This window comes from Symphalangus syndactylus, chromosome 13 (genome assembly GCF_028878055.3).
Source record: "Symphalangus syndactylus isolate Jambi chromosome 13, NHGRI_mSymSyn1-v2.1_pri, whole genome shotgun sequence".
NCBI classification, from domain to species: Eukaryota; Metazoa; Chordata; class Mammalia; order Primates; family Hylobatidae; genus Symphalangus; species Symphalangus syndactylus.
In genome coordinates this window covers 33,614,827-33,641,467 of record NC_072435.2, presented here as the reverse complement: position 1 = coordinate 33,641,467, position 26,641 = coordinate 33,614,827, and the positions used below count along the sequence as shown (strand labels likewise).

General features: G+C 57.3%; 1 protein-coding gene across 5 annotated transcripts; it reads right to left on the bottom strand.

Moving 5' to 3' along the window:
* Positions 1-892: 892 nt before the first annotated feature.
* On the bottom strand, positions 893-22,653 carry CAMSAP3 (calmodulin regulated spectrin associated protein family member 3). 5 transcript variants are annotated; one of them, XM_055240205.2, is made up of 19 exons: positions 22,362-22,653; positions 13,610-13,863; positions 12,798-12,920; positions 12,620-12,715; positions 12,377-12,409; positions 11,336-11,383; positions 10,939-11,077; positions 8,564-8,703; positions 8,386-8,479; positions 8,248-8,302; positions 8,013-8,086; positions 7,594-7,663; positions 6,020-7,493; positions 3,852-3,991; positions 3,446-3,756; positions 2,547-2,646; positions 1,761-1,873; positions 1,538-1,656; positions 893-1,449 (listed from the first exon to the last, which is right to left on the bottom strand). In XM_055240205.2, exons 1-19 carry the CDS (start codon positions 22,507-22,509, stop codon positions 1,144-1,146), a joined length of 3,837 nt encoding a protein of 1,278 aa, XP_055096180.1. In that variant the 5' UTR covers positions 22,510-22,653; the 3' UTR covers positions 893-1,143. The 5 variants fall into 5 exon arrangements, with proteins under 5 accessions (XP_055096180.1, XP_055096177.1, XP_055096176.1 ...); XM_055240202.2 differs by having other exon boundaries at positions 6,020-7,442; positions 22,362-22,617; XM_055240201.2 differs by lacking the exon at positions 11,336-11,383 and having other exon boundaries at positions 22,362-22,617.
* Positions 22,654-26,641: the final 3,988 nt, after the last annotated feature.

Genomic DNA, 26,641 nt, shown 5'->3' with positions numbered 1-26,641 from the left:
AGGCAGCTGCCGCCTCCCTGGGGTGGCACCCACTGTCCGCTCCCCACCAGGGACTGGCCCTTGCCCTCAAGTCTTGGAGTCAGGCAGGCTCTGGCCCAGCTCTGGGAACTGATTAGTAAGGCGCTTCTGTGCCTGGAGGGGGGCCAGGTGCCAGACCTTGTGCACAGCCCAGGACCAGGGTGTGGTCCTTAGTCCTAAGCCTGGGAAGCCATTAGCGGGCTCCAGGCTATTAAGGGGTTTTAAGCATCAAGGGATATAATCAGATTTGTGCTACGAATGGGTCACACAGGCTGCTGTGTGGGCAGGAGGCAGCTGGGGACATGGGGAGGCCCAGGCCATTGGCTTGGACTTTGCAGGGAGGTGACAAGGCTGGAGAGAAGTGAGTGAGACAGGAGGGGAGCGCCGAGCTGTGTAGAACTGGGCGGCAGCTGGGAAGCCAGTGCTAGCCTGGGTTGCAGGGCAGGCCTTGCATCTGAGACACCCAGGCAATGCCTAGGGGGCAACTGGATTGTCAAACACAGATCTCAGAGAAACCTGGAATCGCTGGCCCAGAGGTAGACGCCAGGCCTGGAAACACCAGGCTGGCCAGGGGAGACAAGATCAGGTTAGAAGTTGGCCCCATGCCAAATGCTGGTTAGGGCCAGTAACAACAGCCACACAGACCAGGAGAATCCAGCAAGCGGGGGTGGCCAAGGCCACAGGAAGGGCCAGTCGGACACCTCGAGCCCGAGAGATCAGAGGCAGCTTCGAAACAGCCCTGGTTGGGGGCTGGGAGTGCCCTGGCTGAAGCTGCATTAGGGGATTATGGGGGTTGAAGACAGGAGTTGGTCTGAGAACAGGAGACTAAAAACACAGCCAGGGAGTGTGGGACCCCGGCCAGCCTCAGAGGGGACAAGTTTCAACTTCTCTTTAATTCAAGAAGTGGGGGAGGACAGACAAGGGGACTGAGCTGAGCCCTGAGTCCCTGAACCTCCCAGCTCAGCCCCCACAGCAGGACTGGACTCAAAGTCAGAGGGTGGAGACTCCAGCCCCACCCAGACACGGTTGGGGACAGACAGGACCCAGGAATACCGACTGACTGTCCTCCAGGGGATGGCGGCCGCAGCACACAGGGCCCGGCCCGTGGACCCCCCCCGGGTGGGGCTATTTGGGGGTGCCGCCACCCTTCTTGGGAGTGGTGGGTTTCTTGCCCTGCCAGAGGTGTCCCTGGATGGTGAAGGCATCGACGCTCATGGACATGGTCTTGGCGGGGATCTGGGTGAAGCGCTTGCGGTCCGAGTTGTACTTGTAGATGCCTTCCACCATGGCGGGCGTGACGGTCCGGGGCCCGTACCCTGCCAGCCGCGACAGCTCTTCTGTCTCCCCCGACAGCGTGTAGAGCGCCCGGAACTGGCAGCTCGAGTCGCGAAAGAGGATCAAGAAGTGGTTGGCCTTGCTTTTCTCAATTTCCTGGGCAGGAGTGCTGGAAATGGTCAGCTGGCCAAGTCAGGCCACCCACCCACCCACCAGCCCCCAACTCTCGTGTGGGCGGGCTCACCTCCAGAATTCGATTCTTCTGCGGTTCGTTCACCTTGCCCGCCAGGCAGCAATGTGATAGGGCGTTGTGGATGATGAACTTGTTGGACTTGGCGCTGGGCTCCTTGTACAGCCGTGGACCTAGAGGGTGAGGCGGGGGAGGGGGTGGGGGGGCAGCAGGAATGAGCAGGGGCCGTGGAGAAGGGTGCCTTTTGCTCCTCACATCACCCAGAGCCCCTGCTTACCTGTGTACTCAGGCACTGACGCTGGGGAGGAGGCATTGCTGCCATTTTCCCAGTCCCGTTCGCGGCTTCCAGGCAGGCGGCTTGGGGACATGAGACCCGACGGGGAGGGAGCCCTGCAGTGGGGGAAGGATGGGATGGCGGTGGGGTCAGAGATGGGAAGCTTCCCGATGTGCAGAGGGGCCAAGGAAAAGGGCCATGGCTGGGCATCGTGGCTCATGCCTGTAATCCCAGCACTTTGAGAGGCCAAAGCGGGCAGATCACTTGAGGTCGGGAGTTCGAGGCCAGCCTGGCCAACATGGTGAAACACCATCTCTACAGGCACAGGTAACCCCAGCTACTCGGGAGGCTGAGGCACGAGAATCGCTTGCACCCAGGAGGCGGAGGTTGCAGTGAGCCAAGATTGCGCCACTACACTCCAGCCTGGGCGACACAGCGAGACTCCCTCTCAAAAAAACAAAAAAAAGAAAAGGAAAAGGCGGGCCACACACACTGCAGAGGAGGCGGTATACACTGCACACCCTCCCAAGTCCATGCAGTGCCCCGTGCTGTCCTCCTCCCTCAGGAACACCTGGCACTCAGGTGCACTGAGGCACATGCTTGAGTCCTGTCTGCCAGGTACAGACTATCCCCCATGCACACGTGCCCCCACTCGTCCCTCCATCTCTTCATGGCGTATCCATACACTCAAGCCACATCGCCCTCTAGGTTCACCCAGATGCCCACACACCTCCCAGGCTCTGGGAGGCCACCTGGCACACGAACCCCACCTGTGTGGGCTAAACTCACCGAGACGTGGGCCTCTTCACCCCGAGGTTATTGTGGGCCTCGTTGGCCACAGTGGACAGTGACAGGGTGGACTGGGAATAGATTTTGCTCAGCCGAGAGCCTGGGGACAGAGAGTGCAGGTCAGTGCCCACCAGAAGCCCCTGCCCTCCACAACACCCGGTCCAGCAGGCTGTGGGGGGACACAGGAGGAGTCAGCCCTGCCCAAGACCCCTCGGCCCTCTGTAGTACCCCTGTGGGGTGGCCCGTCTATGAGGGAGGATGCTCTGCCCAGCAGGCAAGTGGGGAGCAGCACTGGGTCAGCCCCTACTGGCAACGCCTCACCCCAAACATACTCTCAAAGGTTCCTATCCATTAAGCCACAGAAGAAAGACCCCTCATCGCACTGCACCCCACATCCCTATGGAAGTTTTTTTTTTTTTGGTCTTATTTTTGAGATGGAGTCTCACTCTGTTGCCCAGGCTGGAGTACAGTGGTGCAATCTTGGCTCACCACAACCTCCACCTCCCAGGCTCAAGCGATTCTCCTGCCTCAGTCTCCCAAGTAGCTGGGACTACAGGCAGGCCACCATGCCCGGCTAATTTTTGTATTTTTAATAGAGATGGGTTTTCGCCATGTTGGCCAGGCTGGTCTCGAACTCCTGACCTCAGGTGATCCGCCTGCCTCAGCCTCCCAAAGTGCTGGGATTACAGGCATGAGCCACCACGCCTGGCCCCCTATGGAAGTCTTTACGCAAGAGACAGTGTCCAACCCCACCTGAGGCCCCCTGTCACCCCACATACCCGCCCCCTCCCAGCACCCCTGCTTACATCTCCCTCCCCCTCCCCCCTTACCCATGGGGGCCTCACCCAGTGAGCCCCGGAAAGGGTACTGGGCAGGCCCCATCCCCCAAGGGTCCTCACCCAGCAGGCCACGGGCTGGGCTTCGTGCCAGGGCCGAGTCGTCACAGCAACCCGAGCGAGGCCGGGTGGCCCTCCGCCCGCCCCGACCTGGACCCCCGGACCCCGCAGCCCGGGGCCGCAGCACCTTATCCAGGTCGTCCATCAGCTTCAGCTGGGCCCGGCGCTCGTACTCCTGCCGCGTGAAGTCCCCCTTCCGGGGGCCCACCTCCTCCTCGGCTGGAGCCCGGGCAGCAGGGGCTGGGGTCGCCATCGGGGCTGCGGGGACTGCGGACACAGGCGGGGCTGGGCCGAGGGCCTCCTCTTGGGCCAGTCTGCAGATCACAGGGAATTGGCATCAGAACCCCTCACGGGGTCCGCGGTGGCAGACAGGCCAAGGAGCGGGCGTCCCGGGCAGGCCCGGCCTCACCTCGCGGCCTCCTCCCTCCGCTGTTCCTTCTCCACCTCCTGCCACTGCTTGCGCCGCCGCGCCTCCTCTGCTCGCCGCTGCTGCCGCTCCAGCAGGCTGGCCCGCTTTTGGGCCATCTCGTCCTCAGGCTTGTCTTCATCCTGGGGACAGATGCCGAGTCCAGCCAGCCACCCCCTCCCCCAACATGGCTGGAGGCCCATCTTCCGTCCACCCAGCCAGCCCGCCACCCACCTGTGCTTTTGTTTTCATCATTGTTCTAAATGCACTTAGTTGGTGCCTACTGTATGCACAGCCCCACACTAAGTACTGGGACACAACAGGGATGGGATACACTGGGTGCCGCTCACACACACAGTGCTTAACCCAACGGGGAAGACAAAGGCAGCAGACAGCGGTGAGTGCCAGCAAAAGCTCGTGTTGGGCACAGACACTCTACACTGCGGGAGGACCCCAGCCTGGCCTGGAGACACCCAGGAAGGCTTCCCAGAGGAAGTACCCTGTAGAATGATTAGGATTTAACTAGGTAGGCGTACAGGGGTACAGAGCAGAGCGTTCCAGGCAGAGGGGACAGCTAGTGCTGAGGCCCTGAGGCTGGAGCAAACCTACTGGGGGGCACATTAGTACAGGGGGACCAGTGTGGCTGGGACACAGAGCTGAGGACAGTGGCGCAGGACTAAGTCAGAAGCGAGCACAGGCCAGGCGCCGTAGCCCACACCTGCAATCCCAGCAGTTTGGGAGGCCAAGGCAGGTGGATCACTTGAGGTCAGGGGTTTGAGATCAGCCTGGCCAACATGGAGAAACCCTGTCTCTACTAAAAATGCAAAAATTAGCTGGGTGTGGTGGCATGCTCTTGTAGTCCCAGCTACTCAGGAGGCTGAGACAAGAGAATCACTTGAACCCAGGAGGTGGAGGTTGTAGTGAACCAAGATCATGCCACTGCACTCCAGCCTGGGCCACAGGGCGAGACTCCATCTCAAAAAACAAAAAACAAAACAAAACAAAACAAAAATGAAAAGAAAGTCCTCCCCAGGGCTTTGGGCTGTGCTCACTTTTTTTTTTTTTTTTTTTTTTGAGATGGAGTGTCGCTCTGTCACCCAGGCTGGAGTGCAGTGGCGCAATCTCGGCTCACTGCAAGCTCCACCTCCCGGGTTCACGCCATTCTCCTGCCTCAGCCTCCCAAGTAGCTGGGACTACAGGCGCCCACCACCACGTCCGGCTAATTTTTTGTATTTTTAGTAGAGATGGGGTTTCACCGTGTTAGCCAAGATGGTCTCGATCTCCTGACCTTGTGATCCGCCCGCCTTGGCCTCCCAAAGTGCTGGGATTACAAGCATGAGACAGTGTGCCCGGCCACCCTGGGGGAGGACTTTCATTCTAAAAGCAAGGGTAAGGGGAGCAGTCAAAATCCCCGACCACTCAGTGGAAAATGGCCTGGGATGGAGGCGGGCAGCAGAGGCCAGTCAGAAGGTGACCCTAGGTGTCCAGGTGAGACACTGTGGTAGCCCCGGCTGGGAAAGCCATGGGAATGGAGAGACAGTGGACACAGGACAGTGCCAGGAAAGGGGGCCAGTAGGAGCGTGCTGGGGGCGAGGGGGTACCCTGAAGATCCTGGTCCTGTCCGTCTATCTGTCCATCACCCACCCATGCAACCAGCCATTCATCCATCTGTCTATCCATGACTCCTCCCTGTTTCTCCACCCCTCCCCACATCTATCTACCCCCCTTGTCTGGCCACCCGTACCTTGTTTGGGAGGGACATGACTGGGTCAGCCCCCACTGGAAACCCTCACCCCCAAACATACCCGAGGGCCTCACTCATTAAGCCATAGGGGGAGGACCTCTCACCCCACTGCACCCCCACAGTCCCTTGTGGAAGTCCTTACCCAACAGACAGGGTCAAATCCCATCTGAGGCCCCAATCACCCCACATACCTGCCCCCCACCCGTGCAAATGTCCCTTTCCCCCCTCTCCCACCCATGGAGGCCTTACCCAGCCACTCACACCTCTTCTGTCCACTCATACCTGGCTCCCCATCCATCCCCCACCCGCCCACCCATCCTTCAGTAAAGCCCTATTCATCTAACAGTGGGTCTGTCCACCTCCCCCCTGCCCCCACCCGCCCCCGCCCCAGGCCCAGGACCCTCCAGCCACCTGCTCAGGGACTCACCTTATAGAAGAACCCCAGCCCCACCCGGGGCTCCCCCTCCGAAGACGCCTCCTCCTCCAAGGAATCCTCAGCACCAGCGGGGCTCCCGTCTCCCTCGTCCTCGGCGGCGGGATCTGCCAGGCTGCCCAGCGGGATCTCGATGAGGCCCGGCCGGGCGGCTGGCTCCTCGGGGGGCGTCTCCTCCGCCAGGAGGATGGAAGAGCGCGTCTGCACAGGCACCTGGCTCGGTGAGAACTTGCGCAGGTGGGGGAGGCTGTCTACGTCGTGGGGTGGCGTGAGCACCCTGGTCAAGGGTGCCAGCCGCAGCTCCGCCGGCCGTGTGTGTTTCGGGCTGCGGGGTGACTGGCTGGGCCCGGGCCCAGGGCTGCGCCGGGTGGCCGGGACCCGCCGGGCGGGGCTGGGGGATGCAGCTTTGGGCCCCGTCGTGGGGCCAGGGATGACCCACGCAGCAGGTGGTGGGGCGGATCCAGGGGCCTCGGGCGGGGCCAGGAGCCGCTGCTGCTGGTCCGTGAGCCTCTGCATGTCCCGCTGCAGCGAACTCAAGGCGGCACTCAGCTTGCTGACCGCTCGATTGTATTCCCCCAGCCCCTCGGGGGGCACCGGGCCCAGGTCTGGAGAGAAGGTCACTGCCTTGGGCCGTGAGGTTGGCTCACCCTGGCCCTCGCCGGCCGGCCGCTCCCCACCAGGGACTGGGCCTGAATCGGCCTCCGCCTCTGCCTCCACCTCCCCGGAGGCCTCCCGCGGCTGCACCTGCAGGAAGGCGCTTTTGCCCAGCCGCTGGCGGTGCTTGGCGAAGATGGCCTCAATCCGTCGCTTCTGAGCCTCGATGGCTCTGCGTTTCTCCTCCAGCCGGGCGCCGAGCTCACTCATCTCCGAGCTCAGGGCCTCTGGCGGGGCCGGAGTGGACGTGGGGGACCCCGCTCCCGCCTCAGCCTCTGCCTTCACCAGCTGTTTCTTGCGTTCCGCAAAGCTGGTCATTTTCACCTCGGAGTTGGTGGCTGCTGGGGACGAAGCCACCGCCTTCGGGGACCCCTCGGATGGGGCTGGCGGTTTCGATGCCTCCCCCACCAGACAGGGAGATGGTTTCGAGGGGGTCTCGGAGTGTGGCATGTACACCAGTGCTTTGGTGGGCCTGTCGGACAGTGGTTTGGAGGTCCCCTCGGGCAGGTAGGGGGAGGCCAGGGATGGCTTGGAGGGCCCCTCAGGGGAGTGGAGGTAGAAGCTGCCATCCGCCGCCCCATCTGGGAGGAGCCGGGGCTCGGCACTGTGGATGATCTGCAGAGCCTCCTCGATGGTGGGCAGGTCACCAGGCTCCGGGGGTGGCTGGGTGGGGGTCCTGGCCGGCGCAGGACGCGGGGGGCCCAGGCTGTCCGAGCTCACAGAGCGGAGGAGCACAGGGTCTCCCATGACGACATCCACGTCGCTGTCCAGGCCAAAGGGGGTGCTGAATGACACAGCCTGGGAGAGGGGACGGCTGGGCGGCCAGAGGGAGGGGTCAGCCCCTGGGACCAGCCTCGGCCCCAACCCGCCCTAGCCTGCTCCACCCCCTACCCTGGCCTGTGAGGTGCACTCACCTGAGCTGCCGGTTCCAGGCCTTGCCCAGGGCCTCCATATGGGACATGGATGGGGAAGACTTCAGGGAGCCTGGGGGAGGCGATGAGTGGTCACTATGGGGACCCTGGGGACCATGAGTGGGGTCAGCCAGCATCTGGGGACAACCTCTGCAAGGTCATTGGGTGAGTCACTGATGGCTCATTATGTGGTCTAGTGAGACCAGAGGTTTCCAGAAACAGATACCCGGGGCCATTTACTGTCACTACGGGGTACTGTGGGGCCACTGGGGAGGCCATTCTGGGGGTCACCTTGGGATGCGCAAGGGGGATCTGATGGAGAGGCTACTGGAAGGCTCACGAGGAGACAACATGAGGCCCACTGGAGCAGTCTGTGGGTGGGGGGGGTCCCCCGTGACAGAAGCCACCTACCCCCTCCTCACCTGTGGATCCTCGGAGTGGGGACTGGGGGCCCCCAGATGACAGAAGCGGGTGGCGGAAGTTGAAGACAGGAGAACTGTACAGAGAGATGTACTTCAGCCTCAGGACCCCCACCTCCTCCTCCGCCTCTCCCCAGGGGGGATACAGCATCACCCAGCTGCGTCCCAGTGCTCAGCAGGGCAGACATGGAGCCCCCCACCCACAATGCCAGAGACTCGCCCAGTGTGGGGAGCGTACCTACTGCCGCTATTGTTCTGGGGTGGGGAGGCCTCAGTGCCCCGGGGGGAGGCAGCTGCAGTACAGAGAAGAGGGTCAGGCGGGGGTTTGGCTCTCCCACCCGCCCCCTACCCGGCCCCCAGGCCCCCAGGGCCTCACCGTGACCATCGGGCAAGTCCTTCACTTGCACAAAGTCGGGCTTGAGCACCTCAAAACACATGAACAACTCGGCCAGCAGCACCACCAAGTTGACCTGGAGGTGGCAGGCCGGGTCAGCAGATGGGACCCCTGGACCCAGACGCCCGCCTCAGCCCAGGAGGCCCCAGGATGGCCTTACCTTGAGCGGCGGTGGGACGTACAGCAAGTCCTCAAGGGACAGGGGGCAGCCACGAGGAAGGCGAGAGGCACAGAAATCCTGCACGAGCTGGAGGTTGTACAGGCTGTCCGCCACAGACATGGGGTCCTTCAAGCACACCTCTGTGGGGACAGGAGGAGTGGGTCCCCGACTCTATGAGGAGGAGGACGGGGCCCCAGGGAAGCCAGGGACCAGCAGCCCCCACACACAGAAGACCTCCTATGAGCCCGGCTTCCGCCAGGTGTCCTTCGAGGGGTGAATTCTTTTTATTTATTTATTTTTGAGACGGAGTCCCGCTCTGTCACCCAGGCTGCAGTGCAGTGGCGCAATCCCGGCTCACTGCAACCTCTGCCTCTCGGGTTCAAGTGATTCTCCCGCCTCAGCCTCCCGAGTAGCTGAGATTACAGGAGTGCTCCACCACACCAGGCTAATTTCTTGTGGTTTTACTAGAGACGGGGTTTCACCGTGTTAGCCAGGATGGTCTCGATCTCCTGACCTCATGATCTGCCCGCCTTGGCCACCCAAAGTGCTGGGATTACAGGCGTCAGCCACCATACCCGGCCGAGGTGAATTCTATGATAGACCATCCTTAGGCCAGGGTTCCTCAACCCTCAGGGCGTGGCCTATTAGGAACTGAACCGTACAGCAGGTGAACTGTAGTGAGTGTGTTTACAGCCGCTCCCCATCACTCACAGGACCGCCTGAGCCCTGCTTCCATCAGATCAGCGGCGGCATTCGATTCTCATAGGAGCGAGAACCCTATTGTGAACCTCCCATGTGAGGGATCTAGGTTGCACCCTCCTTATGAAAATTGAATGCCTGATGATTTCTGTCACTCATCATCAGGTGACAGTGATGTCACTGTCTCTCATCGCCTCCAGCTGGGACTGTCTAGTTGCAGGAACAAGCTCAGGGCTCCCACTGATTCCCCAAGATGATGAGTTGTAGAATTATTTCATTCTATATTACAACGTATTAGATATAAAGTACATAATAAAGATTAACATGCTTGAATTATCCCAAGACCACCTCCCTGCCTCCGTCCGTGGAAAAACTGTCTTCCACAAAACCAGTCCCTGGAGCCAAAAAGTTGCCTTTGCATCTTTCTAGAACACTCTCCCCCAAGACCTCAGCTCAAAAAGCTTTTCCGGGCCAGGTGTGGTGGCCCGCATCTGTAATCTTAGCACTTGGGGAGGCTGAGGCAGGAGGATGTTTGAGCCTAGGGGTTCAAGACCAGCCTGGGCAACATAGCAAGACCCCATCTCAATTTTATAATTTTTTTTTTTTTTTTTTTTTTTTGGGATGGAGTCTCGCTCTGTCGCCCAGGCTGGAGTGCAATGGCGTGGTCTTGGCTCACTGCAACCTCCACTGCCTGAGTTCAAGTGATTCTCCTGCCTCAGCCTCCTGCGTAGCTGGGATTACAGGCGCTTGCCATCGCACCCGGCTAATTTTTGTATTTTTAGTAGAGACAGGGTTTCCCCATCCTGGTCAGGCTGGTCTTGAACTTGTGACCTCATGATCCACCCACCTCGGCCTCCCAAACTGCTAGGATTACAGGCGTGAGCCACCACGCCTGGCCCTATAATTTTTTTTTAATAAAAAAGAAAAAAAGGTTTTTTTTAAAAAAGCTTTTTCTGACCACCCATTGCCTTTAGGAGTACCCAATATCCAAAAAGTACTTCTGGGCTGGGTGCAGTGGTTCACGCTTGCAATCCCAGCACTTACAGAGGCCAAGGTAGGCAGATCACTTGAGATCAGGAATTCGAGACCAGCCTGGCCAACGTGGTGAAACCTGTCTCTACTAAAAATACAAAAATTAGCCGGGCGTGGTGGCGTGTGGCTGTAGTCCCAGCTACTCAGGAGGCTGAGGCAGGAGAATGGCTTGAACCTGGGAGGTGGAGGTTGCCGTGAGCCGAGATCGTGCCATTACACTCCAGCCTGGGCAACAGAGCAAGACTCCGTCTCAAAAAAAAAAAAAAGAAAAGAAAAAAGTACTTCTGGATAAACTTAGTATCTTTCTCCCCCAGCTAGAGCCCTCTGTGAGGTTGGGAGTGTGTCTCTATTCTGGCTGGATCCCCAGTGCCTAAAACAAGGTCTGGCACACAGTCCACACTCCATACGTTTCATCTGCTGCAGGAATGAATTCCTGGAAGCACAGAGAGGTTTATACACTTGTGTGAGGTCACACAGCTAATTGGAGAAGACAGAGACACAAACTCAGGCCTGCCAGTTCCAGAAGCTGCCCTGACCACTGCATCATTGCTGGTCTCACGGACCTGGGGATGGAGGGTCTAGGGGCTGGGACTTAGGATGCCCAGCTCCCCAGCACAAGATCTGGTCCACATCCATTTACTCACCCTCAAGTCGAAGCAGCTGGGGACAATAGCAGTGGATGGTGGCGGCCAGCGCGGCCCCACTGGCCAGGTCCTGGAGGCTGGTCACCGTCGGGAAGCAGGGGGCACGTCGAGCCACCACACGGTCCTTGCGGTATCGGATCTGCAGATGGGAGCCAGGTCAGGTGAGCGGCCAGGCTGGCCCCCCGGGTCAGCGGTCATGCAGGCTGGGCAGGGAGGCCTGGGGGTTTCTGCCATGAGGGGGCGGGAAGCTGGGGGTCCCAGAGACAGAGTTGGGGGGCCAGCCTGGAGCAGGGGAGGGGCAGCAGCAAGAGGCAGAGGAGATGTCTTCGAGCAGCCAGGCCAGCAGCGGGGGCTGGGGACAGGGACTCCTGGGACCCCGGGGCGGGGGATACATTACCATGGGGGGTTTGCTCCCCGACTCCTTCAAACAGAAGGCAATTGCGTGCTGGGGGGAGAGGAGCAGCCATCAGCAAGGGGGAGGGGTGCTGACCTGCTGGGCCCCCAAGCCCACCTTGGGGGGGAGGGGGTAGCCCTGACCCTGGTCCTGAGCCCCGGCCGTCCAGCTCCCTGACTGCTCTGGCCGGCTTTGCGAACCCCACCTCCTCCCAGCCCCAAGGCATCCCACAGAGTAGGGACCCCCTCTTATGTGGGGGATCGTCCTTCCACAAAAGACCCAGGCCCCCAGCTTGGGGAGAGGATGCAGAGGAAGCAGGTAGGCAGGAAGAGAACCTCCCAACCCAGGCCCCAGGGTGAGGGGAAGGAGTGAGCAAAGGTGGGGACGCCAGCCAGCCCAAAACCTCCCCCACTTCCTCCTTGTTTATCTACTACGGGAGTAATTTATATGAAGCACAGAGAGGTTTAGATACTTCTGCAAGGTCACACAGCTCATTCAGAGAAGAGAGAAATTTCAACTTCCAGCTTCAGGGATGGGCCTCCTCCTCCTCAAAGCTGGGCTTTTTCTCTAGGGAAGCTGGGGGTCTCAGTTAGGAAGGTTATTCTATCTTCTTCTGCATTGGAGGGTCTTCCCCTTGGCTAGAGGGTGCCCTGCCTGCTAGGGTCGGGATCCACGTTTGTGATGGGCTGCAGGTCCCCTTTGCAGAAATTTATGTGGTCTCCCCACCTCAGCTAAGGGGGACAGGTTCAGGGGGTCCCACCCTCTTCATTAATGGGAACGGGGGAGAGTTTGCCCTTCTGAATAACGGGAGGGGAAGTTCGTCCCCACCCATCAGTTCGCTGGGGAGGAGTCCACCCTTTCAGTTAATGGCCGAGATTCTACCTTTCTCTTAGTCCTGTCTCCCAGGACTGGGGTCCAACCTCCTTTGCTCACAGCTTGGGGAGGTATGAGAGGGCGCGCAGACAGGCAGGCAGAAACAGACATACAGACAGAGAGAGCTACAAGCAGGGCAGGCAGACGGGGCGGACAGACAGCCCCACTTACAGGAACCAGCTTCCAGTACCAGCGCGTAGGGCACTGAGGCCAGAGAGGCAGAGAGGAGGGCAGCGGGTACCGGCACAGGGGACGGGCGGGGCACAGAGAGATTGAGAGAGAGGGGAAGAAAGAGAGAGTGTGTCACCTCTAGCCCCCTCCCCACTTCAGGAGTGGCCAGGAAGCACAGCCCCGCCCTGCCCTCCCAGATCTCCGATCCCCCATCCTTCCGACGGTTCTATGCCCTGGCCTCACCGAGGGCTGCGCCGGGGCCGCCCCGTCTGCAGGGGCTGCTGGAGAGGCTCTCTGGGCCGCTTCCTGCTCTGTCTTCTCCTGCAGCCGCCGGACGGTCTGGAGGGCAGGGAGGGGGTCAGTGGTCTGGCCACAGGACGATGCTGGTCCCCGAACCCACCCCGGGCCCAACCCAACCTACCGTGTCCACCCAGAAAAGCAGCTTGTGCTCCAAGCTGGTCAGGGCCAAGGGACCTGGCAGGGTCTTTGTCCACTCGAAGGCAAAGGCAGCCATGAGGGCATCAATGACAGCTAGGTGGGCTCCCTGTGGGGGAAAGCGCCAGAGGGTGAGACCTGAGAGCTGCAGGAAGCGCACCTCGGCCCCCAAGGGCCTGGGAAAAGGAAGAACCTGGAGATGGGAGGGACTTGATGGGGGGTGGGGCTTGAGGGGGCGGGGCCAGTGGTTCATGGGTGGGGCCTTAAGGGAAGGAACCAGAAATGGGGTCCTGGAAGAGCCACGCACGATGGGCGGGACTTTGAGGTCAGACGCTAGGCCTTAGGATAGGGTGGGCTGTGTACGCAAATCCTCAAGGGCCAGAGTAGCGCCTTTTTGGGGAGCTGAGTTTGATGGGAGGGGCCAGGCTTGATGGGAAGCGCTTGAGGGGAGGAGCCAGGGCTGGGGGGAAGAGCTAGGCTTAATGGACAGAGCTTGAGGGGAGGAGCCTGGACTGGTGGGAGGAGTTAGGTTTGATGGACGGAGCTTAAGGGAAGGAGCCAAGACTGATAGGAGCTAGGCTTAATGGATAGCGCTTGAGGGGAGGAGCCAGGACTGATGGGAGGAACCCGGGGGAGGAGCCAAGCCTGATGGGAGGAGCTAGGCTTAACGGACAAAGCTTGAAAGGAGGAGCCAGGACTGATAGAGGGAACTTGGGAGGAGCCCGGCCTGGTGGGAGGAGCTTGAGGGGAGGAGATGAGCATGGTAGGCGTGGTCTAACAGGCAGTCGCGGGGCCTACCATGAGAATGGGCTGGTGCCTCAGGTCGGCCTCGCGCACCGGGCGCTCGGGCAAAGCAGGCACTGTGCCCCTCCGCGCCAGCAGGGCCAGCAGTGCAGAGGGGTTGGGGGGTGTTTCAAGCTGTGGCAGTGCCTGGCGCCAGGCTCTGCAGTAGAGCTCGGCTGAGAGCAGCAGCCGTGTCACCGGGGGCTTCACATGCTCCTGCGCGTACTGGTCGGTATAGAAGGGCTCCCACAGCTCCGGGGGCACGTGGTCTGTGGGGGCATAGAGGGGAAACACGGGGGTCAGGGTCACCAGATACAACACACACACACACACACACACACACACACCACATGGCCCAGATTAAGAGTGGGTCTGGACCAGGGAGGATGGCATTGGGAAGGGAGAGAGGGGATCTGGGCTGAAAGTGCAGATGTGCAGGAGTTTGCTGGAGGAAGGGGTGATGGCGTTGTAGGCAGAGGGGCCTGCACATGCAAAGCCCAGGAGGTGGGAGAGAACACGGTGCCTCAGGGAGCTGATAGGCACTTAGAGTGGAAAGGAGGGGAGGCTACCCCCAATCCCAGGCCAGCTAGACTGGTTCTTGTAGGTCCCAGGAAAGACAATAACATCGGCAATCCTAAGAACTTTCCTGCTCTCGCCAGTGTAGACTCACTGAGCCTTACGTCAACGCTAGGAGGCAGCCAGGGCCCAATTGGCAATCCCCATGTTACAGAGGAGGAAACTGAGGCACAGAGAAGGAAAGTCCCTTGCCCCAGGCCAAATAGCTCTTCAACGCCAGGACTGGGGTTAGACCCAGCAAACTGGACGCCCTCTCTCAGTTTGCAGGCAGGGTGGGATGAGTGGGGGGCACACAGGTGAGCAGGGGAGGTGGGCACACCACAGGCACATCAAGGGAGTTGAGTGATGTAAACCTGGTGATTGAAGGGAGGAGGCAAGGGACAGAGAGGGAGGTATCCAGGACCTTGCTGGGTCTGAGGGGGAAGATGGAACAGAGGGGTAATGACTGAGCTGGGGTGCAGGAGGAATGGGAGGTGAAGGGGTGAAATTGAATGTGAGGGGCTCTGAGGACATCCTTGACGCAGATTATATGAAAGGCTGGGGCTTAGGGAGACGATGAGGTCACATCATAGAGGCAGCCAGAGGTCCCTGAATAGGACAGTGGGAAGAGGCATGAGGAAGCCCCAGGTGGACAGTGGGCTGGGCGCAGAAATCCACGTAGGACCAAGAGTGGAGAGGAGAAGGCCAGGAAGGCCTGGCAGGGGTGGGGGAAGAGGTGACTGAAATAAACAGCAGGGAATCTGTCCAGCTCTTGTTCTAATCTGCATAGCTTTTGTGGTTTTTTGGAGATAAGAGTCTCTCTGTCGCCCAGGCTGGAGGGCAGTGGTGCAATCTTGGCTCACTGCAACCTCTGCCTCCCGGGTTCGAATGATTCTCCTGCCTCAGCCTCCCGAGTAGCTGGGATTACAGGCGCGATGCTGCCATACCCGGCTAATTTTTGTATGTTGTAGAGACAGGGTTTCACCATTTCAGCCAGGCTGGTCTTGAGGCTGGCCTCAAGCGATCTGCTCACCTCAGCCTCCCCAAGTGCTGGGATAACAGGCGTGAGCCACCACGCCCAGCCTGCATAGCTTTCTCTGTTTGTTTGAGTTTTTGCTGGAGTGCAGTAGCACGATCATGGCTCACTGCAACCTGGAACTCCCAGGCTCAAGGGATTCTCCCTGCCTCAGCCTCCTGAGTAGCTGGGACCGCAGGCGCATGCCACCACACCCAGCCCATTTTAAATTTTTTTATAAAGATGGAAGTCTCACGATGTTGCTCAGGCTGGTTTCGAATTTCCTGGCCTCAAGTGATCCACCTGCCTCGGCTTCCCAAAGTGCTGGGATTATAGGGGTAAGCCACTGTGCCCAGCCTTGTTTTGTATATTGAGGTTCTGTGTATGTGTTTGAAAGCACGGGGTGGGGGCCGGGTGCAGTGGCTCACACCTGTAATCCCAGCACTTTGGGAAAACAAGGCGGGCAGATCTTTAAAGGTCAGGAGTTCAAGACCAGCCTTGTCAACATGGTGAAACCCCATCTCTACTAAAAATACAAAAATAAGCTGGGCATGGTGGCACACACCTATAATCCCAGCTACTTGGGAAGCTGAGGCAGGAGAATCGTTTAAACCTGGAAGGCAGAGGTTGCAGCCAGCCGAGATCGCGCCACTGCACTCCAGCCTGGGTGATACAGCAAGGCTCTGTCTCAAAAAAAAAAAAAAAAGGAAAAAGAAAAAGAAAGAAAAGAAAAGAAAGAACAGGGTGAGGGGTTCTAGTGCTTCAGAACACATTTGAATGTGACTTCTCCACTCGTGAGGACCCAGGCACTCTTGGCTGCCTTCTGTCCCTCCCTGTCCTGGCTCCTTTCCCACCTTCTAAAACCACACTGGACCGTCCCATTTAACACGCCAGCCGCATGTAGACTTGGGCCTTCTTTTTGCCCCTCTCATCTTGGCTCCTTGAAAGAAGAGGTATTTCAGGCTCACTTTCTCCCTGCCCTCCCAGCCCCCCTCCACCTCTCCCTCAATTTCCCTGAGCTCGGTGCTGCCCTCATGGCTTCCGGCCTCCCCAAGGCCAGCAGGGACCTCTGAAGCACATCTGTGGGCCCGTATCTCGCCTGGGCTCTGTGCCCAGTGCCTCCTTCTTCCAGAAACCTTCCTCCCACAGGCGTCTCCTTGTAAATGGACATGCCCCACCCCCACCCCAGGCCACCCTACCCCGTGACAGCTTCCAGGGCCACCTGAAGACTGCAACAGCGGCTGTCGTGAGCCCCACTGCGCCCTGGGCATCTCCCACAACTCTCAACATCTCACCCACACCTCCCCTCCTCCCTGCCCCCAAGGCAGTGAGAAATCACCCTCCCTCCCTTTCTTTACGCCCTCACCCCACATTTAATGCGTCCTTGGCTTTCAACTTCCTGATATCTCCCAAATCTAAACCCTCCTCTCTACCTCCCCAGCCCCAGCCTTGGGCACGTCTTGCTCCCACCGGCAAAATCACATGTGTTTCTTTCCTACAGGACTTCTCAGGGCCTTTAAGATGAAAAACAAGAAACAAAAAATACCAAAACCTTGAGCTAGGGCTACACTGACATTTATCAGGCACTTATTACAGACCGATGTTCTTCCACCTTGGTTCATTGGTACTTGGGGCTGGAAAATTCTTTGTATTCAGGGGATGCTGTCCTGTCCTGTACACTGTAAGATGTTTAGCAAAATCTCTGGTCTCTACTTACTAGACATCATTAGTACATTCCTCCCAAGTAATGACAACCAGAAATGTCCCCAGACACTGCCAAATGTCAATTAAGTCAAAATCATCACCAGTTGAGAACCACTTCCTTATACTATAAGCTTATTTCATTTTTCTTTCCTTTTTTTTGAGACAATCTTACTCTGTCACCCAGGCTGGAGTGCAGTGGTGCCACCTCGGCTCACTGCGACCTTTGCTTCCCAAGTTCAAGTGATTCTCCTGCTTCAGCCTCCCAAGTAGCTGGGACTACAGGCGTGCACCACCATGCCCGGCTAATTTTTGTATTTTTAGTAGAGATGGGGTTTCACCATGTTGACCAGGCTGGTCTCAAACCCTGACCTCAAGTGACCCACCCACCTTAGCCTCCCAAAGTGCTGGGATTACAGGCATGAGCCACCACACCTGGCCCCACTTTCTTTTTATTTTATTTATTCATTTATTTTATTTTATTTTAGAGATGGGGTCTCACTATGTTGCTCAGGCTGGTCTTGAACTCCTGAGTTCAAGGGACCCTCCCACCTCAGCCTCCTGAGTAGCTGGGACTACAGGCATGTGCTACCATACCTGGCTAAAATGTTTACTGAGCATTATTTACAGCAGAACACTGCTGTCTGATAGAAATTGTGCCCAGACTGGCCAACATGGTGAAACCCCATCTCTACTAAAAATACAAAAATTAGCTAGGTGTGGTGGCGCATGTCTGTAATCCCAGCTACTCAGAAGGCTGAGGCATGAGAATCACTTGAACCCAGGAGGTGGAGGCTGTGGTGAGCCGAGATTGTGCCACTGCACTCCAGCCTGGGCCACAGACCAAGATGCTGTCTCAAAAAGAAAAAAAAGAAATAGGCCGGGCGTGGTGGCTCAAGCCTGTAATTCCAGCACTTTGGGAGGCCGAGGCGGGCGGATCACGAGGTCAGGAGATCGAGACCATCCTGGCTAACACAGTGAAACCCCATCTCTACTAAAAATACAAAAAATTAGCCGGACGTGTTGGCAGGCGCCTGTAGTCCCAGCTACTCGGGAGGCTGAGGCAGGAGAATGGCATGAACCCGGGAGGCGGAGCTTGCAGTGAGCCGAGATCGCGCCATTGCACTCCCGCCTGGGAGACAGAGCAAGACTCCGTCTCAAAAAAAAAGAAGAAAAAGAAATATAATGCATATAATGTAAGCCCACATTAGCCGTCAAGTTTTCTAGAAGCCACATTACATATGTAGAAACAATAAGAATAATATATTTTATTGACCCAAGACATATTCAACTCTTATTTTAACATGTAATCAACATAAAAATATTATTAATAAGATATTTTACACTGGTTTTTGTTGTTTGTTTTTGTACCAAGTCTTTGGAATCCTGAGTATATTTTACATTTACAGCGCATCTTGGTTCAGATCAACCACATTTCAAGTGACTCAGTAGACACATCTGGCTGGTGGCCACCATATTGAATAGCACAGGTCTACAACATAGCTAGGATGGATGGATGAATAGATGGATGGATGGAAGAATGGATGAATGGGTGGGTGGATGGATGGATGGATGAATGGGTAGGTGGATGGATGGATAGATGGATGGCTACATGGGTGGGTGGGTGGATGGGTGGATAGGTGGATGGGTGGGTGGGTGGATGGGTGGATGGGTGGGGGGGTGGGTAGATGGATGGGTGGATGGAAGGGTGGGTGGATGGATGAGTGGGTGGGTGGGTGGGTGGATGGATGAGTGGGTGGGTGGGTGGATGAGTGGGTGGGTGGGTGGATAGGTGGATGGGTGGGACGGTGGGTGGGTGGGAGGGTGGGAGGATGGGGGGGTGGGCGGGTGGATGGATGGATGGGCAGGTGGATGGATGGATGGGTATATAGGTGGATGGGTGGGTGGGAGAGTGGGTGGGTGGATGGGTGGGTGGGTGGATGGATGGATGGATGAGTGGGTGGGTGGGTGGGTGGATGAGTACATGGGTGGATGGATGAGTGGGTGGATGGATGAGTGGGGTGGGTGGGTGGGTGGATGGATGAGTGGGGTGTGTGGGTGGGTGGATGAGTGGGGTGGGTAGATGGGTAGATGGATGGATGAATGGGTGTGTGGATGGATGGATGGATGAGTGCATGGGTGGATGGATGAGTGGGGTGTGTGGATGGATGAGTGGGGTGGGTAGGTGGGCAGATGGATGGATGAATGGGTGTGTGGATGGATGGATGGATGAGTGCATGGGTGGATGGATGAGTGGGGTGTGTGGATGGATGTGTGGGGTGGGTAGGTGGGTGGATGGATGGATGGATGAATGAATGGGTGGGTGGATGGATGGGTGGATGGATGGATGGATGAATGAATGGGTGGGTGGATGGATGGGTGGATGGATGGATGGATGAATGAATGGGTGGGTGGATGGATGGGTGGATGGATGGACGAGTGAGTGGATGTATGGATGGATGGAAGACTGATTGAGACAGGGTCTCACTCTTGCCCGGGCTGGAGTGCAGTGGCGTGATCATAGCTGACTGTACCCTGGAACTCCTGGACTCAGGCGATCCTCCTTCCTCAGCCTCCTGAGTAGCTGGGACTACAAGCGCATGCCACCACACTCGACCATTTATTTATACCATGATCTTCCCTGCATCCAGTCATTTAATCCTTATAAAACTTATTATTATACCCCTTGTACAGACGAGGAAACCAAGGCCTAGAGAGATGAGATAACTTGTCCAGGATAAAAATGTCCAACATGAACTCGAGTTTCCCTCACACATCACACAGCTGTTCTGAAGGCGTAAAGAACGGCATGGGGTGTTTTCCAAATGTGTTTAACATGGAACCCTTTTTTTTTTTTTGAGACAGAGTCTCGCTCTTTCACCCAGGCTGGAGTGCAGTGGTGAGATCTCAGCTCACTGCAACCTCCGCCTCACAGGCTCAAGGATTCTCCTGCCTCAGCCTCCCAAGTAGCTGGGACTACAGGCGTGCGTCATCATGCCCGGCTAATTTTTGGATTTTTAGTAGAGACGGGGTTTCACCGTGTTGGCCAGGCTTGAAACCCTTTCTTATCTAATCTCCGAGCTTGTGTTCTGCTTTTATTTCTGCACAGCCTTCTCACACCTGTGCCTTGGAGTTACCAGAACTATCCCTTCCTCTGAGCCATCACTACTCCCACGGGGCCACTGCATCCCTGATCTTGTCAGTTCCCAACACCGTCCGTGGCTCCCCAGTACCCTTGGATCCACAACCAGGGGCCTGAAGGGACTTACTCAGTCTGACCAGCCTCCCTTATCTCCCACCGCCACCCCAGGGACCTGCATCTTCTTCTCTGAGAACTCCCTGCTGGTCCACACTCCGAGCCTTTGCCCACTGCCCACACATCTCTTCTCCGTGTCAAACTTCCATGCATCCTTCCAGACTCAAATCTTTCCACCTGTGGGATCTCTTGCCTCCCTGGAAGATTTCAAGAATTTCCTTCCCCAGGCCCCGCTGGCCAGCTTCCCTATGATCTGGTTTCCTGCCCATCCCCCTCTGCCCCATATCCATCCCCTGCCATCTCCTCTACACCCTGAGCGCCCAGCCGGCACCTGATAGGTATCATACCGTCAAGAGTCCCCAGAGCTCATGAATCTTGTAGAACTCTGCTCCCATTTCCTTCAGCCCCCCTCCTCTTTTTAGGGGAGTTGAACAGGGAACAGATTGAACTTGACCCTCACGGTAGAGGCAGCCACTGCCCTGTGTCACACGGCAGAGGGAGCTGGGTCAACAAGAACAGAACTGGGTGAGTCAGGGCACTGGAGCTCACCAACACCCCTCATCAGAAGTTTGCTTTGCTTTCTTCAAAATGGTATAATTTCTACTCTGATTCCTGGCCAGGGGATAATGGATAACATTAATATTATTCATCAAAATATATCACCGCCAATCACACCAGCAGCGAGCATGTTTCGCATGTATCGCGCGCCCCATGCCACGTGAAGGATTCTGTGGTCCTTATGGCTTTTACGTCTCCCAGCAACCTTGCAAAGAGGTAACTGGGGTCTCCATCACTGGAGCAGTGCCCTACACATAGTAAGTGCCCCTGCCCCACAAACATTTGCAAAACAGATAAATCCGTGAGCGAACGCCTTCTTTTATAGAAGGGGAAACAGAAGCTCAGATAACTGGGATAATTCGCATTCTGGTGCAGCTGGACTTCACATTCAATTCTGACTCTCCACGTTGAGTTCTCTACAGCCTGGTAACCTTGGAAGTGAGGAGCTGGGGCTGTCCTGGCTGTCCAATCCCCAATCTCTTTCTTCCTCAAGCAAATATCTGCAGGCAGGTAGACCCCAGGGTGGGAAATGCATGCATGGAAAGGCGCAGACAGAGAGTGTCTGGGAGAAAGAGGGACAGGCTGGGGCGGAACCAGGAGACGGACAGCTGTCACCAAGACCCACACCCAGAACAGGTTGATCTGGGAAGGCCAGGGAGAGGGGGGATGGGCTGTGCCAACACCAGTGGGCAGAACCAGTGGGAGAAAAGGGTGTACCCCCCACAGCTCCCCGCTGGAAGGCCCAGACCTTAATTAACCCCTGTCTTCTCCGGCCAGGCCCTGACTCCTAGCTCTGGCCTGGGGTTGTGAAGCTGCCCAAAGCCGAGACTGAGTGTGTCCAGGGCCTCTAATCCTGGGGACCCGGGATTACAGCATCCTCCCCATTAGGGTGGCTCGAGTTCTCAGGCAAGCGGGCCTGGGGGAGGGAGTGAAGGATCTGCTCTAATGGGAGAAGGCCCCGAAGCCGGGAGGATGGGGGGGGGGACCCACCCCAGGCGATCTTGGACTAGCCGTTTCCCTTCGGCTGGGCTTGCCAACGTCCCCAGTAAAATGGGGCCATAAGTCACAGCTGCCAGGCGCTGGAGGGGGCTATGGAGGCGAAAGAGGGGGTTCCCAGAGCTCCCCGGTCGCCGCCCGCAGCGCGGCCAGGGCCGACGCGGGGTGTGTGTTGGGGCCTGGGGGTCGTGCGGTGGTGGAGACCGGAGCGCTTGAGACCCCCCCAGCGAGGCCGGGGTCTGGGTCTCCAGGGTGTGTGGCGGGGGAAGAGACCGAGAGGAGATCCTCGCAGGGGCGTGATGTGTGTAAAAGAGAAGAAGGCGTGCAAGGGAAGGCCTTGGGGGTGCGGGAGGCGGGAACGAGAGGTCCGCACGGGGAGACCCGACCCGGCCCGCAGACCCCGCCCGGCTCACCTGGAGGCTTGGACGCCGGGGACCCCCGCGCGGAGCTGGGCCGCGGGCCCCACCCCCACCGCGCTCCCGCAGCCGGCGGGGCAAAGTCCACCGCCCGGGCCGAGCAGGAAGCTCGGAGGCCCCGGCGCGGCAGGGGCCCGAGCCCGGGGACCCCCGGCGGCTGGCGCTATTGTTCCCACGGCCCCCGGCCTTCCCGGCCCGGCGCCCCGCCCCCCCCGGCACCTGCCGCGCCCGGCCCGCCGCCCCCCACCCCGGTCCCCCGAGCCCCGGTACCTGCGCCCCCGAACGCGGCCCGCAGCACCCACGCCAGGCTGGCCGCCGCCTTGGCCCGCGAGAAATCGTACTGGTCCAGCGACTTGATCTCGGGCACTAGAAAGGTCCTCCGCAGCGGCCCGGGCCCGGGGGGCGCCGCCTCCACCATGGCGGCGCCGGGGCTGCGGGCGCCGGGTCCGCGCTGGGACTGGGCTGGGCTGGGCTGCGCCGCGCTCGCGCCCCAGCCGGGCCCGCTGCTGCTACCGCCGCTGCCGCCGCCGCCGCCGCCGCCGCCGCTGCTGAACCAGGTGCGGCCGCTTGCGCTGGCGACGCTGCGTCGGGCCCGCCCCGGGGAGGAGCCCAGGTGCGCCCCGCCCCCGAACCCGGACCCGGACCCTGGCGCGCCCCTGCGCCCCGCCCGGGCCCCTCACTGCAGGGTGCACGGAGCAGCAGGGGCGGGGCGGAGGTGGGCGGCCTGGACTGCGGCGATGGTGGAGGGAGCTTGCGGAGGACTGAATGTGTATGTGTGCGCGCGCGTGTGTGTGAGTGTGTGCGCGCGCGCCTGGCTTACTGGGAAGGATTAGGGACCCTCTGTGTGTGCCAGCCCCAGTGTCTACCCTTAGGCGTAGGAGCTCCTGCAAGTGCTTGCAATAAACGCCGGCCCGCAGGCAGCGAGTGGTTGGGTGCACCTGTTTCTGATCATGTTGGTGAAGGCACAAGAATATGTGTGTCTTCGTATCTGTGTATCTCTGAATGAATTTGGGTGGTGACCAAGTGTATTGGGGGGTGTCTAGGGGTGTGTGTGTCTGAGGTATGTGTCTGGGTACGTGTAAGTGTGTGTTTCATTTGTTGTGTGTACAAGGATCTGTATTATATAGATGTCTGTATCCTGAGGATGGATGGAAGTGATGAGTGTGCGTCTGTTTTTTGTTTTTTGTTTTTTGTTTTTTTTTTTGAGACAGGGTCTCACTCACTCTGTCGCCCGGGCTGGAGTGCGGTGGCGCGATCTCGGCTCACTGCAACCTCCGCCTCCCGGGCTCAAGCGATTCTCCTGCCTCAGCCTCCCGAGTAGCTGGGATTACGGGGGTGCGCCACTACCCTGGCTAATTTTTGTATTTTTAGTGGAGTTGGGGTTTCACCATGTTAGCCAGGCTGGTCTCAAACTCCTGACCTCAGGTGATCCACCCGCCTCAGCCTCCCAAAATGCTGGGATTACAGGCGGGAGCCACCGTGCCCGGCTGTGTGTGTGTTTTTGGAGTGCTGTATGTCTATCTCTGTGCATCTAAACGTACTGGTGTGTTGTATGAGGGTGTTATTGATGCCTCTGTCAATGCAGGAGTATGGAGAGACATTAAGAGTGTGTGTATTTCAGGCCCAGAGCGGTGGCCACGAGTGTAATCCCAGCACTTTGGGAGGCCAAGACGGGCAGATCACTTGAGGCCAGGAGTTCAAGAGTAGCCTGGCCAACATAGCAACACTCCGTCTCTACTAAAAATAAATTTTTAAAAAATTAGCCGGGCATAGTGGTGCATGCCTGTAATCCCAAGTACTCGGGAGGCTGAGGGGGGAGAATCGCTTGAACCAGGGAGGCAGAAGCTGAGATAGTGCCACTGCACTCCAGCTTGGGCAACAGAGTGAGACTCTGTCTCAAAAAAAAAAAAAAGTGTGTATATTTCTGCAGGAGTGTGACTATTTGTGTCTATGAGTGTCCTTGCGTAGCTGTACTGGGTGTATTTGCAAGTGTCTTCGTGTATTCTGGTATCTGCAGTGTGTGCTGGGAGAAGGCTCTGTGTGGAGGTGAGGATGTGTGTCTAAGTGGGCTTGTATTTGAGTATGTGAATCTGGCTATATGCACATGGATGTGTGATTGATTGATTGATTGATTTTTTGAGATGGAGTCTCGCTCTATCGCTCAGGCTGGAGTGCAGTGGTGCGATCTTGGCTCACTGCAAGCTCTGCCTCCCGGGTTCGCGCCATTCTCCTGCCTCCGCCTCCTGAGTAGCTGGGACTACAGGCACCCGCCACCACACCTGGCTAATTTTTTGTATTTTTTTTTTTAAGTGGAGACTGGGTTTCACCGTGTTAGCCAGGAAGGTCTCGATCTCCTGACCTCGTGATCTGCCCACCTTGGCCTCCTAAAGTGCTGGGATTACAGGCTTGAGCCACCATGCCCGGCAGATGTGTGATTTATGATGAGCAGTTCCTGACTATATTTTGGTGCGTATATGTGTGTTTACATGTGAGTATCTTTGTGGATTTGAATATATGGTGGGTGCCTGTGACAGATTGTGTAAGCATGAAAGCAGGTATACCTGTGCAAGAATGCCTGTTTCTGCCGGGTGCAGTGGCTCACGCCTGTAATCCCAGTGCTTTCGGAGGCTGAGGTGGGTGGATCACCTGAGGTCAGGAGTTCAAGACCAGCCTGGCCAACATGGTGAAACCCCGTCTCTACTAAAAATACAAAAGTTAGCCGGGCGTGGTTGCCCACACCTATAATTGCAGCTACTTGGGAGGCTGAGGCAGGAAAATCGCTTGAACCCAGGAGGCAGAGGTTGCAGCGAGCTAGGATTGCACCACTGTACTCCAGCATGGGCAACAGAGTGAAACTCTGTCACATACAAAAAAAAAAAAAAAAGAATGCCTGTTTCTGAATGCTTTTGTGAGAGTTCAAATGTGCATATTTATCTAGGAATTTGTATCTGTATGAGCGAATGTATTTCTGTGTGTGAATCTGATTGTGTCTGTCAGTGTGGAGGTGTGTGTGAACGTGTTGCGTACAAATATTTGTGTACATGAGTGCAATTGTGTGTTTATTTGTAAAGTCTAAGTGCCGATTTGTGGATTTTTTTTTTCTGTTTGTTTTTTTTGAGACTGAGTCTCGCTCTGTCACCCAGGCTGGAGTGCAGTGGCACGATCTCAGCTCACTGCAAGCTCCGCCTCCCGGGTTCACACCATTCTCCTGCCTCAGCCTCCCCATTAGCTGGGACTATAGGCGCCGGCCACCACGCCCAGCTAATATTTTGTATTTTTAGTAGAGACGCGGTTTCATTGTGTTAGCCAGGATGGTCTCGATCTCCTGACCTCAGGTGATCCACCCGCCTCGGCCTCCCAAAGTGCTGGGATTACAGGCATGAGCCACCGCGCCCAGCCGGATGTTTTTAATATTTTAATATTTGCTTTCGTTCCATTGTTTGTTTTGTTGTTATTGTGTCTTTTTTTTTTTGGACAGGATCTCACTCTGTCACCCCAGGCTTGAGTGCAGTGGCACAATCATGGCTCACTGCAGCCACCATCCCTGGCTAATTTTTTGTTTTGTGTAGAGATGGGATCTCCTTATATTGCCCAGGCTGATCTCAAACTCCTACGCTCAAGGGATCCTCCCGCCTCGGCCTCCCAAAGTGCTGGGATTACAGGCATGAGCCACTGTGTTTGGCCCTCCATTGTATTTTTGTCAAAATATCCCCTGCATGCCTCTTAGATGTATATAATTGTGAATGCACAAGTGTTTGTGTGAGTTCGTTCTTTCCAGGCATAGAAAGAAAAGTGTGTTACTTTCGGCTGGGCACGGTGGCTCAAACCTGTAATCCCAGCACTTTGGGAGGCCGAGGCGGGTGGATCACTTGAGGTCAGGAGTTCAAGACCAGCCTGACCAACATGGTGAAACCCCGTCTCTACTAAAAATACAAAAATTAGCCGGACATGGTGGCACACGCTTGTAATCCCAGCTACTTCGGAGGCTAAGGCAGGAGAAGCGCTTGAACCAAGGAGGCAGAGGTTGAAGTGAGCTGAGATCGTGCCATTGCACTCCAGCCTGGGTGACAGAGACTCTGTCTCAAAAAAAAAAAGAAAGAAAAAAGTGTGTTACTTTCAGAAAACACACACACACACACACATATGCACCTTGTCACCTTGTGAACAGGAGTAAGTGCTCACAGACTCACACAAATATTCACAAATTCACACAAATGTAAATGTCAGCTTCATGCACACAAATGCACTCAGAAAGTGATACATAAAAAGATAACATACAGGCCAGGCGCAGTGGCTCACGCCTGTAATCCCAGCACTTTGGGAGGCCGAGGCAGGTGGATCACCTGAGGTCAGGAATTCGAGACCAGCCAACATTGTGAAACGCCATCTCTACTAAAAATACAAAAATTACCTGTGTTTGGTGGCGGGCGCCTGTGATCCCAGCTACTCAGGAGGCTGAGGCAGAAGAATTGCTTGAACCCAGGAGGCAGAGGTTGCAGTGAGCTGAGATCGTGCCACTGCACTTTAGCCTGGGTGAAAGAGCAGGACTC

What these genes read in the sequence shown, in the direction of transcription:
- CAMSAP3 (XM_055240205.2), bottom strand. Translation starts at nt 22,509, where the DNA reads ATGGTGGAGGCGGCGCCCCCCGGGCCCGGGCCGCTGCGGAGGACCTTT. An exon ending in CGGCCCCGGCGCAGCCCTCG is followed by an intron (nt 12,410 to 12,619) that starts GTGAGGCCAGGG and finishes CTCTGGCCTCAG; the next exon opens with TGCCCTACGCGCTGGTACTG. An exon ending in GGTACTGGAAGCTGGTTCCT is followed by an intron (nt 11,384 to 12,376) that starts GTAAGTGGGGCT and finishes CTCTCCCCCCAG; the next exon opens with CACGCAATTGCCTTCTGTTT.